Here is a 17,695-nt window from a genome sequence, read left to right as displayed (position 1 = left end):
GATGCATGATAATATAGATGTGATAGTATCTTTACGACCAGAGGATTCTGAAAAGATAAACAGGTAGGTAACTAAATGGAAAATAGGTACGTAACAAAATGGTGAAGTTGCTGAACCTCTTTTGTAGGTACATAGGCCTCATCATTATTTAGACTTTCAATCTTTTTATACTTAAAAATTGCTAGAATGCAAAGTTGGAAAAATAACGATTTCTTCTTTGACTCATGCAATGTGGGGGGATAAGTTTAAGAATTCTCTGAACTTGCACCAATGGGTTCACAAGGCTTAGGGCGGAAAGCCGCTTTCACAGGACGAAAGCCTCCGAGAACTGGTAGAGGCGGAGAGCCGCGGCTGCAGGGCTAAAGCGTCCCAGGTTTGCTAGCGAGAAATATGCCTTGTTAAGCCTGAGGTGGCATGCCCCATTCATCTTAGTCCCTAGAAAAGTTAAGGTAGACAAATACGGTGCCAGCAGTGAAGGGCTGCCTGCTTGGCACCAAGATGTTGATTTGTCTTGACCCTAACCCCTAACATGACATACCTTTGGAACCCCTTTTCTCTCACACACATGAATAATGATAACTGTTTTATTGTCTCTTTCGGCATGACCATCATATATGTAGTCCTTCTGATCCTAATATGCAGAAAGGACCTTATTCAGGGCTCTTGTCTCCTCCCAGACATTAGCCTCTCTCGTGTTCATTTCTGCGTCTGCTCTCTTGCTGAACATGAGAGAACTCCAGACTCAAGGTCTGCAGCAATGCAATATTTATAATTTATTTCTTGATTCCCAGAATTACAGATTTCTAGCTAATTTTTATCCTGGACTTAGTGTATGTCGGCTTACAGAACAACAGTGCACATTATTTAGTCCTTTCAGGTTTGTTGAGATTTGCATTATAGGCTAGAACATGGCCAACACGGTAAACTTTGGAAAATAAGTGCTTGAAAATTCTGTGAATTTTGAGAACATTGTATACAATATCTCCATTATATTGATTTTTGTTATGTTGTTCAAAACTTCCTTTCATAAATATTTTTATCGGCGTAAATTTATCTTTTTTTATTCCACGTTTCTTTATACTCTGCCTTCTTTTGGGTTCATGGTAATTTTTGTTTTTTAATCATTCTGCCTTTGCCCTTGACTAGTTTGGAAAATATGCACTCTGTTCCTGTTCCCTTAATGATTACTTTAAACATGGATTTTTTTTTAGGTTTTATTTACTTAAAATTAAAGTTTATTTTTTTTATTTTAGAGAGTATATGAGCAGGGGAGTGGGGCAGATACCAGCTGCTTCCAGTTTTTCAAAACTCAGGGACAGAAGAGTTGTGACTACTCATCACTCTTAAATCTCAGTATTTTGGGGGGTACCTGGGTGGCTTAGTCAGTTAAGCTTCCGACTCTGAATTTTGGCTCCTGATCTCATGGTTCGGGGGATTGAGCCCAGCATTGGGCTCTGCACTGACAGTGTGGAGCCTGCCTGGGATTCTCTTTCTCCTACTCTCTCTCTCTCTGCCCCTCCCTTGCTCGTGTGCACACACACTCTCTCTCTCAAATAAACATTAAAAAAAATAATAATGGAAAAGGAAAGGGAGGATTTGGGGAAATGGTGAAAAGGGACCTTGTTTATTCTATAGACTTATTTAACTTTTACACCACACGTATTGATATATATAAATCAATTAAATCAGAGTGGCAGAAGACAATTTGTGTTAAAAAAGAATATTATCCCAAATGGCTAAAAAGTATTACCAGATCCGTTCACACATATCAGCCAAGTTTTTTTTTTTAAGTCTTGTTTAGTTTTAAGCCTAATTACTTCCCTTGCAATTTATAAGATATACAAAAATTTACAATGCTGGCATTTCTTGATGGATTCTACACCTACAAACAAGAATTTTATGATATACGATTTTCTTTCATGATCTTATGAAACCTGAAACTCAGGACATACATGTGCTACAAAAATCCTCTGGACACAAAATACATACATCTTGGACCTTTCTTAAATTACTGCTTTGACTATTCCATATATTCAAACATGAAACAAAACTGTCTTTTAGCATACTGCAGTTATTTGCTCTTCTTGACTACTTCATGTTGTATTTTTTATAAATAAATGGTAATGTGACAGGAACAGAATTTCTGTTATAAAGTTTATATGTAAGCAACTGGCCCAGCGTCATTACATTACACTAACTCTCCTTAATAAGTATTATCTGATGCACAGTAAGTTTTGGACTTCATGCCAGAGGCATCTCTTATCACAAGTCTTCAGTCAGCTATCTTCTTTGGTGTGAAAGCTCATTTGTTTGGAAGGTGTTCCAGGATTCCCAACATTTACGAGTTTTTTTCTTCCCCCTCAGTGAAAACTATTATATGATGACCCCTCAAACACATCTGTTGCGGCCAGGTTTTATTTCTGTGTGACGTATAATGGGATTTCTCTTCTCGAGAAAAGATGTTGACTTTTCACCTCATTTGTAGGCCTTTCCCTAATGAAATTAGGCTACACTGGTGGTAGATGGTTTTCCTATATTCACTGCATTTAAAAGGTCCCTCCTGGATAAGTTTTCTGGAACTGACAAAGACCAAAATTATCCTAACGTTCCCTGCATTCAGAGGGTGTCCTTTGTGTGGATTCTTTTGTATTCCGTGAGATCTGGCCCTTCACTAAAGTCTTTCCAGCGCTGTATTCCCGAGATTTCTTTCCTGTGTGAATTTCCTCGTGTGAAGTGAGAAAGAACTTGACAGAGAATGTTTTCCCACACTCATTACAGTGATAAGGTTTCTGTCCCACGTGACTTCTCTGATGAACACTGAGGTATGATTTCTCAAAAAAGGCTTTCCCACATTGAGTGCACTGATATGGTTTCTCTCCTGTGTGGCGTCTCTGATGTCTGATGAGCTGTGACTTCTGGTTGAAGATCTGACCACATGGAACACACCCATAGGGTTTCTCTCCAGTATGGCACCGTTGATGGATAATAAGATGGCTTTTTTGGCGGAAAGCTTTTCCACATTCATTGCATCCATGGGGTTTCTCTCCTGTGTGAATCAACTGATGTCTACTGAGCATTGCCATACTACTAAAGGCTTTCTGGCATTCGACACATACAAAGGGTTTCTCTCCTGTATGCGTTCTGTGATGGACAATGAGCATTGCCTTTCGTATGAAAGCTTTTCCACACTGACCGCATTCATAGGGTTTCTCTCCCGTATGAGTTCGCTGATGGACAATGAGATGTGACTTGTCTATGAAGGCTTTTCCACACTCACTGCATTCATAAGGCTTCTCTCCTGTATGAATTCTCTGATGTGTTATGAGGGATGACTTTTTATTAAAGGCTTTCCCACATTCCTTGCACTCATAAGGTTTCTCTCCTGTGTGAGTTCTTCGATGAACGATAAGCTGGGAGTTGTCTATAAATGCTTTTCCACATTCACTGCATTCATAAGGCTTCTCTCCCGTATGGATTCTCTGATGTGTTATGAAGTGTGACTTTTTATTGAAGGCTTTCCCACATTCCTTACACTCATAAGGTTTTCTTCCTGTATGATTTCTCTGATGTACAATGAGCTGTGATGTGTGTACGAAAGCTTTTCCACACTCATTGCATTCATAAGGCTTCTCTCCTATATGAATTCTCTGATGTGTCAGGAGATGTGAGTTTTTACTGAAGGCTTTCCCACATTCCTTGCACTCGTACGATTGTTCTCGTGTGTGAGTTCGCTGGTGAACAACAAGCTGAGACTTACTGCAGAAGGTCTTTTCACATTCTTTACATGCATAGGGTCTGTCTCCTGTATGAGTTCTTTGATGGATAAGTAGGTTTGACTTCTGCATGAAACCTTTCCCACAGTCACTACACTCAAAAGGTTTCTCTCCTGTGTGTGTGCAGTAATGCAACCTGAGCTTTGTCTTCTCTCTGTAGGCTTTGCCACACTCTTTGCATTCATAGGGTTTCTCTCCTGTGTGAGTCCTGTGGTGTAAAATGAGATGATACTTTGTTCTGAAAGACTTTGGACACTCAAAACATCCATACGGTTTCTCTCCTGTATGAGTTCTCTGGTGCAGAGTAAGATGACATTTTGTACTGAAAGCTTTCTGACATTCAGGGCATCTGTACGGCTTCTCTCCTGTATGAGTTCTCTGGTGTATTATGAGCTTTGACTTATACCTGAAGGATTTGGGACATTCACTGCATTCATAAGGTTTTCCTTCTGTGTGAATTCTGTGATGTCTTTTGAGATTTTTCACCGTGCTGAAAGTCTTCACACAGAAATTATGTTCACTGTACTGGGCTGAGGTATGGCAGGTTTCATGTAGAGTATGGAAAAATGATTTCCCGTGGCCACTTAATTCATTGGAATTCATTTCTGCAGAATTTTTATTCTGAAGTTTTGAATCTGAATATTGTTTCAAACGTATTCCTCTTGAGAAACACTGAAGGGGTCTTTCTACAAATGGAACAAAGTTTTGCTCAGAGAAAATTTTTTTCCCAATGCATTATTTTCATTATTGCTTAACAGATTCATCATTCTCAATATTTTCCTGATACTAATCCTAAACCTGCCACATTACTTCAGGGAAAAAAAAAAATCCTATCATTATGAAATGGAGGGGGATGGAATCTCAAGTCCCTATCTAAAGAGAATGGAGAAAGTGACACAGCAGGTGCACAGAAGTCAGAGGCATCCAATAAAAGAAATAGATAATAAGTAATGAACTGAAGGACATGGGTGTCATCAAATTTTGGAGGGAATCTATGAAATCTCTAGAAGTGTAACAGAAGGGCTATGTGGGGGTGCCTGGGTGGCTCAGTTGGTTGAGTGTCCACAACTTCAGCTCAGGTCATGATCTTATGGTTTGAGGGTTCAAGCCCCATGTTGGGCTTTGCACTGACAGCGCGAGCCTGCTTGGGATTCTCTGTCTCCCCTTCCCTCTCCCCTCCCCTGCTCACTCTCCCTCTTTCTCGAAAACAAACATTAAAAAAAAAAAAAGCATACCTCTTTAAAAAAAAAAAAGAAAGAAAAAGAAGGAGAGCTAAGTGAATATGGGTAAGACATGGGGAAAGTGGGTTGTGTCTAACAAGCTGCAAAAGAACAACTGAGCCAAAAAAGAAAGACCGAATGAAACAGGCCAAGATCTGACCCAGGGCAGATAAAAGGAGGTACGTCTTCTCTGAGGTGGCTAGCAAATGAGTCATACACGGTAAGAGAAGGAAGCACCATGCACACTGGTGACCTCTGTTCACTCAAAGTCACCTCTAAAGGTTCAAAGACGATGAGAAAGAAAACCCAAAATAACAAGGGTCCCAAAGCACCAAGATCAACTGTCACTTGGCTTCCGCTAACTCCCACTGCGCTGGTATACTCACCTGGACTACACGAACTTGGGAATTCTCTCTCTACCAGTCCTTGCGCTCCTTTCTCCACAGGAACCGTTGCTTCTGGCCAGGGAGCGTGATAACCTGTCAAGGGGTCATCACAGAGAACTGAGCAGTATTAGGGCCTATTGAAGGAAAGTTCTGTTTTAGGGAACAGACAGTAAATCTCAGCAGAACAGAAACTCTTTATTCCAAAAATGAAAATAAGTACCGTCACTGGTCATAAGGAAAATAGGTTCTATCACCTTTCCAAGTCCAAAATCACTAAGGATATCAGAGTACCCATAAATTGTAGAAATGGGGGGGGGGGGGAAGGGGGCAATTAATGGGCTCATGCTGAGATATTTAGGAAAGCTGTCTTTACCCAATGACATTAGGTTGCTGTAATTTTCCAACATCACATCCCGGTAGAGGTTCTTCTGAACAGTATCTAGTAGCTCCCATTCTTCGCAGGTGAAATCCACAGCCACATCACTGAATGACACTAAGCCCTGTAATAACATAACCCTTTTTGATCTGGAGTTAATATAATGGAAAAAATGTAGGCGACAGATATTATTCTGATTATTTTTGCTATAGACATTTATAAACAAGTATTTCTCTATGCCTAGTTTTGATTTATGCTTTGTGGGCTAATAACTTCATTTAAGCTATCCTTTCTGCATTCTTCATTCACTTCACTCATTCATTCACCCATGCAAAATGTTGCTAAAACTTTGCCTAAAAACCATCTGCAACCCACCTTAGGAGTGTTTAATGTTGGGGCGCCTGGGTGGCTCAGTTGGTTAAGTGTCCGACTCTTGAGGTCAGCTCGGGTCATGATCTCACGGTTTGTGAGATCAAGCCCCGAGTCGGCTCTGTGCTGACAGCGCGGAGCCTGGTTGGGATGGATGGATTGATTCATTCATTCATTCATTCATTCATTCTCTCTCTCTCTCTCCCGCCCCCTGCCCCTCTCTGCCCCTCCCCATTCACACGTGCGCATACTCTTTTCTCAAGTTAACTTTTTAAAAATGAGTAATGTCACCTACTGTAATAGGAATACATATGCACTAAAAAAGGAAATAAAGCATAATCCAGCCTTCATGTAGCTTCTGATAGTGCAGAGTGGCAAGTACACTCCTTGACAGAGGTGACATATGGGAAGACATTATGGTTTAAGGGTTACGACAGAAGTATACTCAAGTCAAAACATGGGCACAAGTAGGTGGAGAAATAACAGTCCTGAAGAAGTGGTCAAGCTAGAGCTACATCCGGTATGTTCAGTGGTGTGTCCCACAGTAAGAGCTAGAAGAGGTGGGAGCCATGGGTCTTCCAAAGGGAGGACGAGTTCAAAGTGTTAAATCCTGGGGAGCCTGGGTGGCTCGGTCAGTGGAACAGCTGACTCTTGATTTCAGCTCAGGTCACGATCTCACGGTTCGTGGGTTCAAGCCCCAAGTTGGGCTTTGTGCGAACAGCGCTGAGCCTGCTTGGGATCCTCTCTCTCCCCCTCTCCTGCTTGTGCTCTTTCTTTTTCTCTCAAAATAAATAAAAAAAAAAAGTGTTAAGTACCATACTGGCTTCAAGAAACTGCAAAAAGTTCAGCGAGACAAAAGAGGCCAAAGAGAACAGATGCCCTGGGCACAGGCAGCAACAGACCTTGGAGCAAGTGTTTATATTTCCTATAGACACTTGGTAGACACTATAGTGTTTTTCTTTTTTCTTTTTTTTTTTAAGTTAGTTTATGTATGTAATCTCTACACCAAATGCAGGGCTTGAACTCATGCCCCAAGATCAAGAGTCACATGCTCTTCCAACCGAGCCAGCCAGGTGCGCCTGCAGTGTTTTTCATATACAAAAGTATGTTATGCTCAGAATTACCTTTTAGAAATTGACCGTGCTACATATTAACTCATGATACAAAAGCAAACAGAAAGCACTTACTATGTATTGCTGTAAACACTTCATATGTGTTAACACAATGATCTGCACAATGACCCTTAGGTGAGCATTACTCTTTGCAAATAAGAAGATATTTTTTTTAAGTTTTCTAGCTATGCCTTTTATATCTCCTACATTTCCTTAGGAAGATGACCATTCACTGGGTCCATACTCTGGAGAAGGACAGGAGAGGAAGACCCATCGATGTTTGAGGACACTTCTTCACACTTAATGCCTGGGAAATATTTACTCAAAAAGTTTATGTGCTTCCTCCTTATATACAAAGTAAATCCCTTTTTTAAAAAATGTTTATTAATTTTTGAGAGAAAGAGAGACAGAGCATGAGCAGGGGAGGGGCAGAGAGAGAGGAAGACACAGAATTGGAAGCAGGCTCCAAGCTCTGAGCTGTCAGCACAGAGCCTGATGCGGGGCTCGAACTCACAAGTGGTTAGATCATGACCTGAGTGCAAGTCAGACACTAACTAACTGAGCCACCCAGGTGCTCCTATACAAAGTAAATCTTATGTTTTTATTCTTTTGTGATGGTTTCCAGTATTACCACAGATATGTCTGCAACTCAGCTCTGGATCCCACTGCTTATGTGGCAATGTTCCAACTGTTAGCACCTTGCAACATGTGACATGCAGATTAGCTAGAACTCCCTTCCTCATTGGCTCCTCTGGATCATTTATTCCGTCTCTGGGTCTAAGCACATCTCTCCCAGCTGCAATGTATCTATATACATAGTTCACTTTGATTGTGTACGTGTTTTAAATTGTTAACTAGTTAATTAGTTGTCACACAATGTTACGTTAGTTTCAGTTGTATAATAGAGATTCAACAAACTATAGTCATGTCGTGTTCACTGCATGTGTAGCTGTCTAAATAACAACACTATTACAATATCATTGATTACATTCCCTATGCTGTACATTAAAAAAAAATTTTTTTAATTGTTTTATTTTAGAGAGAAAGAGAGTGTGAGTAGGGAAGGGGCAGAGGGAGAGAGGGAATTTTAGGCTCTCAGCGTGAAGCCTCATATGGGACTCGATTCCAAGATCCTGGGATCATGACTTGAGTGAAATCAAGAGCCGGCCGCTCAACCGACTGGGCCACCCAGGTGCTACCCTATGCTGTAGCTTTTATGCTCATGATTTCTTCATTCCAAAATTGAAAGCCTGTATCTTCCACTTCCCTTCACCCATTTTGCCCAACTCCTCACTCCCTTACCAACTCTGGCAAGCATCAGATTGTATGCATTTTTATAAACCTCTAGAAATATGGGAAATAAACAGCTCACCTGGGACTTGGTCATTTTCAGCATTCAGGGGTCTCCGGTGTCAAGAGTATCCTCAGTAAGGATGAATTTCTAGACTCGAGATCTGCTTTTTTTCCTTTATAGGAAGTGCCTCATTCTGGGAAGGCAGCATCTATGGATTCAAAGAAAGATTTGTTTGGCATGGAAATAATAATAAAAGCAAGCTCCTGTGCAGGCAAGGAACTGTTCTTAAGCGTCTTCTTTTCTCACTTAACCCTCACAATCCTAGTGGCTAGACTATAATTATTCCATTTGAAAGAAAAGAAAGATCAAACACCTAACTAAAAGCCACACGGTAACTGGTGGACCAAGGATTAAGACGCAAACCCTCAGAAATGATAGAATCTGATTCCAGGGAAATTACCAGAATGATGAATTATCCTTTCAGCCTAATCAACTAAAAAAAATGGGGGAAATATCTAAAACAACTATTTTCAGACACAGAAGTCAGAGAAGAAGGGGAACATTTGTGTGCTGAGACTCACTGCCTGGAGACCTTCTAGGCCACAGTTGGGGAGAAGGAACCCAAAGAGTCTAGCAGGCTTGCTGAATTAATGATAAAAAAGTCAAAGTCTGAGGAAGCAAAGATGACAAGCACTTGCCAGGCAGTATACCAGAGAAGAGAGAGAGGGAAAACTCACTCTGCAGATGCGCAGAGGGTTCTTTTGAGTCTCTGGCTAAGGTCTAATGGACTGTGAGGAAAGGAGAAGGTCCAACAATTCCTGGAGCTCACACCAGATCAGGAACAGCCAGTGTTCCCACCAGCCTGGGTGGAAAGACCTTCTAGTATGCCTGTTTTTCAAATGTGCAGAGGTCTCAGGAGAATATTACCTCAATAATGGGGACAAAATAAGACCAAAAAGACTCTTATGGCCCCACCTAAGAAAGCTTAAAAGAAAGCCTCCAAAGAATCAAAACTCTTTCAGAGTAACTTGGTTACATCCCAGAGCAAACCTCAAAAGTAGTGAAAGGAATAAAAGAAAATCCTGCAAACTGTGTGAAGCTGACGATATATGATTCCAATCAAAAATGACCGGAGATGCAGAGAAGCAAGGAAATATGACCCACGGCTAGGGGGGAAATCAAGCAAGAGAAAGAGACAAAAATGGCCAAAGGGAGAGACCTGGCACCCAGTACACTAACAACGCTATCATAGGCACACCTGGGTGGCTCAGTAGGGTGAGCTCAGGTCATGATCTCGTGGTTTGTGGGTTCGAGCCCCATGTCGGGCTCTGTGCTGACAGCTTGTAGCCTGGAGCCTGCTTTGGATTCTTTGTCTCCCTCTATCTCTGTCCCTCCCCTGCTTGTGCTGTCTCTGTCTCTGTCTCTGTCTCTCTCTCAAAAATAAACATTAAAAAATTAAAAACAAATGCTATTATATATATACACTCCATATATTTGACACATTAGGGACAAGCATGAACATGATGAAAAACTTTAAAATGTTTAACAAATGTGACTGAAACACTAGGAGGACATTTACGTTTACCTCATACCAAAATTAACTCAGATTACAGTTGTAAGAATTGAAACTGTGATACTTCTAGAAGAAAGCACAGAAAAAAAATTTTATTTATTTGTTTTAGGAGACAGAAGAGAGAAGGGGAGGAAGCGGGGCAGAGAGAGAGAGAAAGAGAGAATCCCAAGCAGCCTCTGTGCTGTCAGTGCACATGAGATCATGACTTGAGCTGAAATCAAGAGTTGAATGCTTAACTGACTGAGCCATCCAGGAGCCCCAAGCACAGAAAAACTTGAAGTGATCTTGGATTAGGCAAAGATTTATTACAGGGCACAAAACGCACAATAAACAAAAAAAAAATTGATAAATTGGGCTTCCTCATTACTAAAAATTTTTGATATGCAAAAGATAGTTGTAAAATGAAGGATGAAGCCAGAGGAGGTTAGAGTAAAACATTAATGAAGTGCATACTTAATTGAAAGACTTCTATGTAAAAAATATGAAGAACTTTTCCAACTTCACAAAAGAGACAATCTAGTAAAAAAAGGAACAAAAGATTTAAACAAACACTTCCTCCCAAACATAGAGAGACAGCAATTAAGCACATGAAAAACTGTTTTAGGTTACACAACGAAAGCAAATTAAAACCAAAATAAAATATTGCTACAAACCTGTTAGAGTGGTCATTTATTTATGTGTTTACATATGTGTGTATATATGTATTTATTTATTTATAAGTAAGCTCTAGGCCCAATGTGGAGCTCCAACTCACGACCCTGAGATCAAGACTTGCCAGGTGCCCCAGAATGGCTATAATTTAAAAGACCGAGGGGCGGTCTCAAACACTTATCTCTTGTTGAGACTTTATCTTCACACAAAATCCCAGCTGGATCTCTTATGTACTCCGAGCAGTGCTGACTGTTAAATAATTAATTCTGGCTATGCAAAATTAATTTACCACAGAGTAATGTGGAGATGCCAGGACATCCTGGAAATACTTGGACACAGTTTATTACTCTCAATATCACACTGCTGAGAACTCTGAAAGAAAATACAACTCTGTGTCTTAGACTGTAGGAGAACTGAAGAAAACAGAACTGGATTTCAAAGACAATGGGAGAAAGAAATTTATAGGCCAATTGCATTTATTAGCTTCTCTATAAAAACCTGAAATAAGGGACTCCTGGCTGGCTCAGTGGGTAGAGCATGCAACTCTTTTGTTTTTAATGGTATTCTCTTTTTTTAATGTTTATTTATATCTGAGAGAGAGAGAAGAGTGAGTGCACATGAGAGGGGGAGGGGCAGAGAGAGAGGCAGACAGAGGATCCAAAGCTGAAAGCACCGAGCTTGATGCAGGGCTTGAACTCATCAACCACAAGATCATGACCTGAGCCAGAGTCAGACGTTTAACCGACTGAGCCACCCAGGCGCCCTGAGGATGCAACTCTTGATCTCAGGGTTGTGAGTGTGAGCCCCATGTTGGGTGCAGAGATTGCTTAGGAAAAAAATAATTTAAAAAAACCCTCGAAATAAAATGCTAGATAACTGTATCCACTGGTATGTAGGAGGTATATACTAGGAAAACTGAATACAGAAGAACTGTACTACGCACAGCTGACTTTATTCCAGTAATGCAAGGATAGTTTAATAAGAACCATTTAATTCTCTCAAAAGATGAAGAAAAGAGATGTCAGAAAACCCCAAGCCACTCAATTAAAAAAATATATATTACTAAACTAGAAATAGACAAGAAAGAGTATCTACAAAATAATCCACAGCACATTTCTTTAAACTCAGGGACATGGATAACCTCTCACTGAACCTTTAGTCAAAAATGTACCACAGATCAGAACCTGAGCAATAAAATGGGCAAAACCAATTGAAAGAAGACTGGAAAAAAACCAAAACTGTCATTATGCAACTGTTTTGAGATCAATATAAACATCAATTGGAATTTCACATTCAAACAACAATTAAGGTTTAAAAGGGGTTAAAACCAGTATTTACAATACCAGCAAAACCTATGAAGTACCTGGGGGGAACCTGTGCAGGGTAACAGATTATAGCAAAAGAATGCAAATCGTAAGCAAATGGAGAGAGGGACAAGAGGGTGAGGTTCGGGAGGATCCCAAACCAGAAGTTTCCATTGTCCTATCCTCTGGGAGTCGGGACACATTACTTATCCGTCCAGCATATCCACGAGTGCCAATATGTACGGTATTGCCACCACACAGGTGCATCTGAGTTTCAGTGTCTGTAGTTTTTATTAGAATTTCATTAATCAGTAAGCAGGACTGATTTTTTTTTTTCAACGTTCATTTATTTTTGGGACAGAGAGAGACAGAGCATGAACAGGGGAGGGGCAGAGAGAGAGGGAGACACAGAATCGGAAACAGGCTCCAGGCTCTGAGCCATCAGCCCAGAGCCTGACGCGGGGCTCGAACTCCCGGACCGCGAGATCGTGACCTGGCTGAAATCGGACGCTTAACCGACTGCGCCACCCAGGCGCCCCTAAGCAGGACTGATTTAATCACTGGCCATTCGACTCAGCCTCCAGCACCACTACCATCTTGGAGCTAAGGCTGGTCTCACCAGGCTCAAAGCCCCCACCCTCTAATCGCATGGTTGGTCTTTCTGGCATAAATAGCCCCATGCCAAGTCTCCTCATTGGCATAAACTATCCATAGACCCACCATGAATAATAACAGGGACACGCCTGTCACTTAAGACATTCCAACAGTTTAGAGGCTACCTCCCAGGAACTGGGGACAAAGCCCAGGCAAATGGTTTATCACAAAATAGCTAGCAAAAGACTAAGTTTCTAAGTATGTGACTATTCTCTAAAATGAGTAAAGACGAACTTGTAAGTTTTAAAATTGGCCAACGTAATATATAAAGATGTTGATTGACTATGTTGTACACCTGTAACGTTGTTGTATCAACTGTAATGAAATTTAAAAATTAAAGTAAGTAAATAAAATAAAACTGGCCAATGAACATATAAAAAGATAATCGGGGCACCCAGGTGGCTCAGTTGGTTAAGTATCCGACTCTTGATCTCGGCTCAGGTCATGATCTCACGGTTTTGTGAGTTTGAGCCCCACATCAGGCACTGTGCTGACAGCGTGGAGCCTGCCTAGGATTCTCTCTCTCTCCTCTCTCTCTGCCCCTCCCCCACTCATGCTGTGTCTTTCTCTCTCTCAAAATAAATAAACATTAAAATTTAAAAAAAAAGATAACCATCATAGTTATGGGAATAGTACATATGGAGACCACAACGAGAGGACTTTGACACCCAAAAGATGGTCAAAAACAAGAATGAAAATACTAAGTGTTGGAAAGCTTACTGATCAACAGGCACTTTTATAATACTGATGAGAGAGTAAGGTGGTACAAGAGAAATTTGGCTTTTCCTTTAGATGAAAATTCATCTATTTTATGTCAGAAATTATACTTCTGGGCTAGACAATATAAATTCTCACAATGACCAGGAGATATATAAGACTTTGGAACTTCGCTACTTTTAACAGCCGAAACCCAGAAACAATACGAATGTCCAACAGTAGGAGAATGGATGCGTGAACTACACTATATTCATGCAATGAAATTCATTTTAATGAGCCAAACTTACATGCAAGATGGATGAATCACAGACTTTTTTTTTTTTTAATTAGAAAAACAAAATTGGGGGCACCTGGGTGGCTCAGTCGGTTAGGCGTTCGACTTCAGCTCAGGTCATGATCTCATAGTCCGTGAGTTTGAGCCCTGCATCGGGCTCTGTGCTGATAGCCTGGAGCCTGCTTCTGATCCTGTGTGTCTCTCTCTGCCCCTCCCCTGCTCATGCTCTGTCTCTGTCTCAAAAATAAAAACATTTAAAAAATGTTTTTAATAAATAATTAAAAAAAAATTTTTTTTTTTACTTTAGAGAGAGAGTGCGAGCAGGGGAGAGGGGCAGAGGGAGAGAGCATCTTAAGCAGGCTCCAGGCTGAGCATCGAGGCTGACACAGGGCTCGATCCCATGACCCTAGGATCATGACCTGAGCTGAAATCGAGAGTCAGATGCTCAACTGACTGAGCGACCCAGGCGCCCGCAATCACAGACTTGTAATGAATCAAGAAAAGCAAGCCTCAGAAGACCACATTATAAGATCCTTATTATAACACTTACAAACTAGAAAAATTAAAGAGTGTACTCTTATGGTATTCATAGACGTGATAAAATTATAAAAGTCAAGGGAATACTACATACTAATTTGTGAACAGTAGTTCCAAAGTTTGGGAGAGTTAAAAGGAGGGACTAGGAAGATGAATAAGCATGGAGACTTTTCCATTTTTAAATAATCAAATATGACCTTTAATTAAACAAAACTATAAAGAAAAGCCGAGGTTAATCACCTTTTTCTAAATGGGGCTATCACACTAGAAAAGACTCATAAAAGGATGATAACACCCACTGTCGCTAAAGATGTAGAAAAGCCTGGCACATGGTGTGTGCAAGCATTACATAATGGAACATTACTGGGGAGTTTGGTAAAACTAAACCAGAAGCCTTTGAAATATGCCGGCCTACTTTTATATATTAAAAAAGGAAAATAGATATAAAATATAATTCGGTTTAAAAATGCATTTCAAAATAGTACACTTTAAGGTGATTTTTATCTGCTTTTATTGATGATAAGTATATAACGATAACTTCCTTTTGTCAAGTACCTACCTGTTATGGACTTAATATTTATGTCGTCTAGGTGGCGCCTGGCTGACTCAGTCAGTAGAGCATGCCACGCTTGATCTCAGGGTCCCGGGTTGTGAGTTCAAGCCCTACCTAGGGCGGGGAACCTACTTAAAAAAATAAAAAAAAATTCACAGCCCCCAAACTCAGGATTAGTTGTGTATTTGGACACAGGGCCTTCGGGAGACAATTAGGTTTGATGAGGTCATGAAGGTAGGGCCCTCAGGAGTACCTCTGTGAGGTAGATACCAATTTGTTTGAATGGGAAAAATGCGAATTATAGATAGAACTTGGTACCTCACCCCAAATCACACAAACAAGTAGCAGAACGGACATAAAAAGCTAGGACTAACATGATTTCACTTGCATGCAAACACGTATACACTGGCTGACACGCGCACACAGTGTTTATGGCACAATTTTTAACAACGGATCTATTTATGGCAGGTATACTCGTGATCACTTTGCTGTTCTTTCGAGTTCTCTTTATGCTTAAAATTCAGTATGAAAAGCTGGGAAACGTAATACTTCAATGCTTCATACACACCCAAATGTCTGTCTCCCTGAGGCCTCCTCGCGTGCCAACCCTACCCACCTCTCCCACGGACGCCAGGCTGCTGCACACCCTGCCCTTCGCTCTTGCACCTACTCACAGCCTCACCCCCCCAGACAGCTATTTTCACAGGGATCACGAACCCCTCGGATGCTCGAACTCGGACCACAGGAACCCCAGACGACTAACCCCCAAAACTTTCCTAACCGACCGGACCCCGATGGCCCCTGGGTCAGGGGCTCCCCCAGAGCCTCTGTCTACGGCCTGGGGGCGCGTTCCGAAGCACACCTGTCACTGTCAGCAGGAATGGTCTCTCGTCCTAAACACTGATGCCAGCCGAAGACTCCGACAGCCTCCAAACCGCCTTAAACAAGCACCTTCCTACGAGCACCCACCGCAAACCGCAGCTCAGGTCGAGGAATTCCCACAACGAGGGACTCTGAAAGGAGCCTGTAGAAACCTCACGGGACCTGGACCGCGAATCTGTGACCTTACGCCGTGGGAACCCAATCCTCAATACGCCACTTCCGCTTCCGTTCACCTGGTGTGCTGGCCCGTGTCCAGAGCCATTACTCAGATTCAGTAGCACTTTGGAGTGAGCGATCAAGCCACAAACCCTCACTCCGGCCCCGGCTAGAATTACCGCTGGCTAACTCCGCCGCGACGATTTCGCTGCGTATTGGCGGGAGCGGCCATTGCGGATCGTGCCCGCCATCTTGGGTCGTGCGCTGTACGGAGAGCGAGATGGCCACCGTAGGCGACCGGAGTAGGCCGGCCAGACACGAAAGGTGCAGATCCAGCCCATCCTTTCTCCACTTTTCGAGACTTCTCATGTCCGGTTCTTCCACCTCGGCAGCGGCTGTCAGTGCGGTCGCGCATGCTTAGTAGGACCTCAGCGCTCTCTCCTGCAGTCTTCCAACCTCACCGGGACGCTAAGCCAATCACAGACCAGGCCTGAGCCGGAAATGGCCGCTCCCGCTCTGTCTCCTCGCCCTTTGGAAGCCGCTCTGAGGGCGCGGCCATATTGGGAAAGTCTGGATCCGTACAGGGAAGAGCGGACTTTAGGGCTGGGAATCCGGAGGCGTTCACCGCACATTTGAGAAAACGGGGAATAGGAGGCTAGAACTGGATCTGGAGGAGCAGGGGCGGTACGAGGAGAGCGCTCTGGATGTGTGCTTCGCGATGAGAGACGGTTGTGAAGCATTCACTGGGACCCGAGGTCCACGCCAGAAGATGATAACTCTTGTATCTCGTGTCCCAACATAAACTGAGTACATTAAAGAAGGATCCTGTGTATCCTCGTTAGTCACAGTCCACCAGTCATTTGTTTTTGTGAATACCGCCCAGATAATGATCCCAGCAGCATTATTTAGTCGGTTTCCCCCACTGCTATGTAGTACCATCTGTCATAAATCAAGTCTCCTTACCTTGACTCTGACTTAGGACGTTCTGTTCCATTGGTCTCTTTGTTTATCCCTGTGCCGGTGCCACTATGTTTTAGCTATGGGAGCTTTCCATATATCCGATGGAATCCGATAAAGCAAGGTCTCCTACCATATTCTTTTTCTATGAGCCTGTCTTTGTTCTTTAGGCCCTTTATATTTTCAAATAAGATTTTTTAAGTTTATTTTTGAGAGAGACAGACTGTGAGTGGCAGAAGGGCAGAGAGAGGGACAGAAAGAATCCCAAACAGGCTGCCGCCTTCAGCACAGAGCCTGAAGCAGAGCTCCAACCCAGGAACCATGAGATCATGACCTGAGCCAAAATCGACTCAGACACTTAACCAACTGAGTCATCCAGACACCCCTATATTTTCAAATAAAATTTTAACTCACCTTGTGAACTTCCACACACACATTAGTGTTTGTGGAAAAAATCTAGAATAGCATTCCAGGGCTATCTCTGTGAAGGGATCGGGACCATTGAAAATGATGAGAAGGAGGAATGCCTGGGTGGCTCAGTTAAGCATCTGACTTTGGCTCAGATCATGATCTCCAGGTTCGAGAGTTCGAGCCCCATGTTGGGCTCTGTGCTGACAGCTCAGAGCCTGGAGCCTGCTTCGGATTCCGTGTCTCCCTGTCTGCCCCTCCCCCACTTGCACTCTGTCTTTCTCTCTCTCTCAAAAATAAATATTAAAAATTTAAAAATGATGTAAGGGTGTTTACTGGAAAGGGATAAATAGGGCTTCTGGAATGTTCTATGGCTTGATCTGAGTGGTAGTACATAATTGTTAACACATGGGTGTTGCCATTTTATGTTAAACTAATACATATGTGTGTGATTGTATTTAATATACTTTTCTGTATGGTATATTCTAGAATACAAATG

At 42.1% G+C, this 17,695-nt stretch overlaps 1 protein-coding gene across 8 annotated transcripts; it reads right to left on the bottom strand.

Moving 5' to 3' along the window:
• Positions 1-750: 750 nt before the first annotated feature.
• On the bottom strand, positions 751-16,277 carry LOC122494769 (zinc finger protein 260-like). 8 transcript variants are annotated; one of them, XM_043600201.1, is made up of 6 exons: positions 15,763-16,277; positions 14,800-14,921; positions 8,609-8,738; positions 5,753-5,879; positions 5,380-5,472; positions 751-4,459 (listed from the first exon to the last, which is right to left on the bottom strand). In XM_043600201.1, the coding sequence occupies exons 3-6, from the start codon at positions 8,630-8,632 to the stop codon at positions 2,601-2,603; spliced, it is 2,103 nt and encodes a 700-aa protein (XP_043456136.1). In that variant the 5' UTR covers positions 8,633-8,738; positions 14,800-14,921; positions 15,763-16,277; the 3' UTR covers positions 751-2,600. The 8 variants fall into 8 exon arrangements, with proteins under 8 accessions (XP_043456136.1, XP_043456130.1, XP_043456131.1 ...); XM_043600195.1 differs by having other exon boundaries at positions 1,606-4,459; positions 14,800-14,924; positions 15,656-16,277; XM_043600196.1 differs by having other exon boundaries at positions 1,606-4,459; positions 15,656-16,277.
• Positions 16,278-17,695: the final 1,418 nt, after the last annotated feature.

This window comes from Prionailurus bengalensis, chromosome E2, assembly GCF_016509475.1.
Source record: "Prionailurus bengalensis isolate Pbe53 chromosome E2, Fcat_Pben_1.1_paternal_pri, whole genome shotgun sequence".
Classification (NCBI taxonomy): domain Eukaryota; kingdom Metazoa; phylum Chordata; class Mammalia; order Carnivora; family Felidae; genus Prionailurus; species Prionailurus bengalensis.
The sequence above is the reverse complement of the archived record's forward strand: the minus strand, read 5'-3'. Positions and strand labels throughout refer to the sequence as shown.

What these genes read in the sequence shown, in the direction of transcription:
- LOC122494769 (XM_043600201.1), bottom strand. Translation starts at nt 8,632, where the DNA reads ATGCTGAAAATGACCAAGTCCCAG. An exon ending in TGAAAATGACCAAGTCCCAG is followed by an intron (nt 5,880 to 8,608) that starts GTGAGCTGTTTA and finishes ATGTTATTACAG; the next exon opens with GGCTTAGTGTCATTCAGTGA. An exon ending in CCCAAGTTCGTGTAGTCCAG is followed by an intron (nt 4,460 to 5,379) that starts GTGAGTATACCA and finishes TTCCATTTGTAG; the next exon opens with AAAGACCCCTTCAGTGTTTC.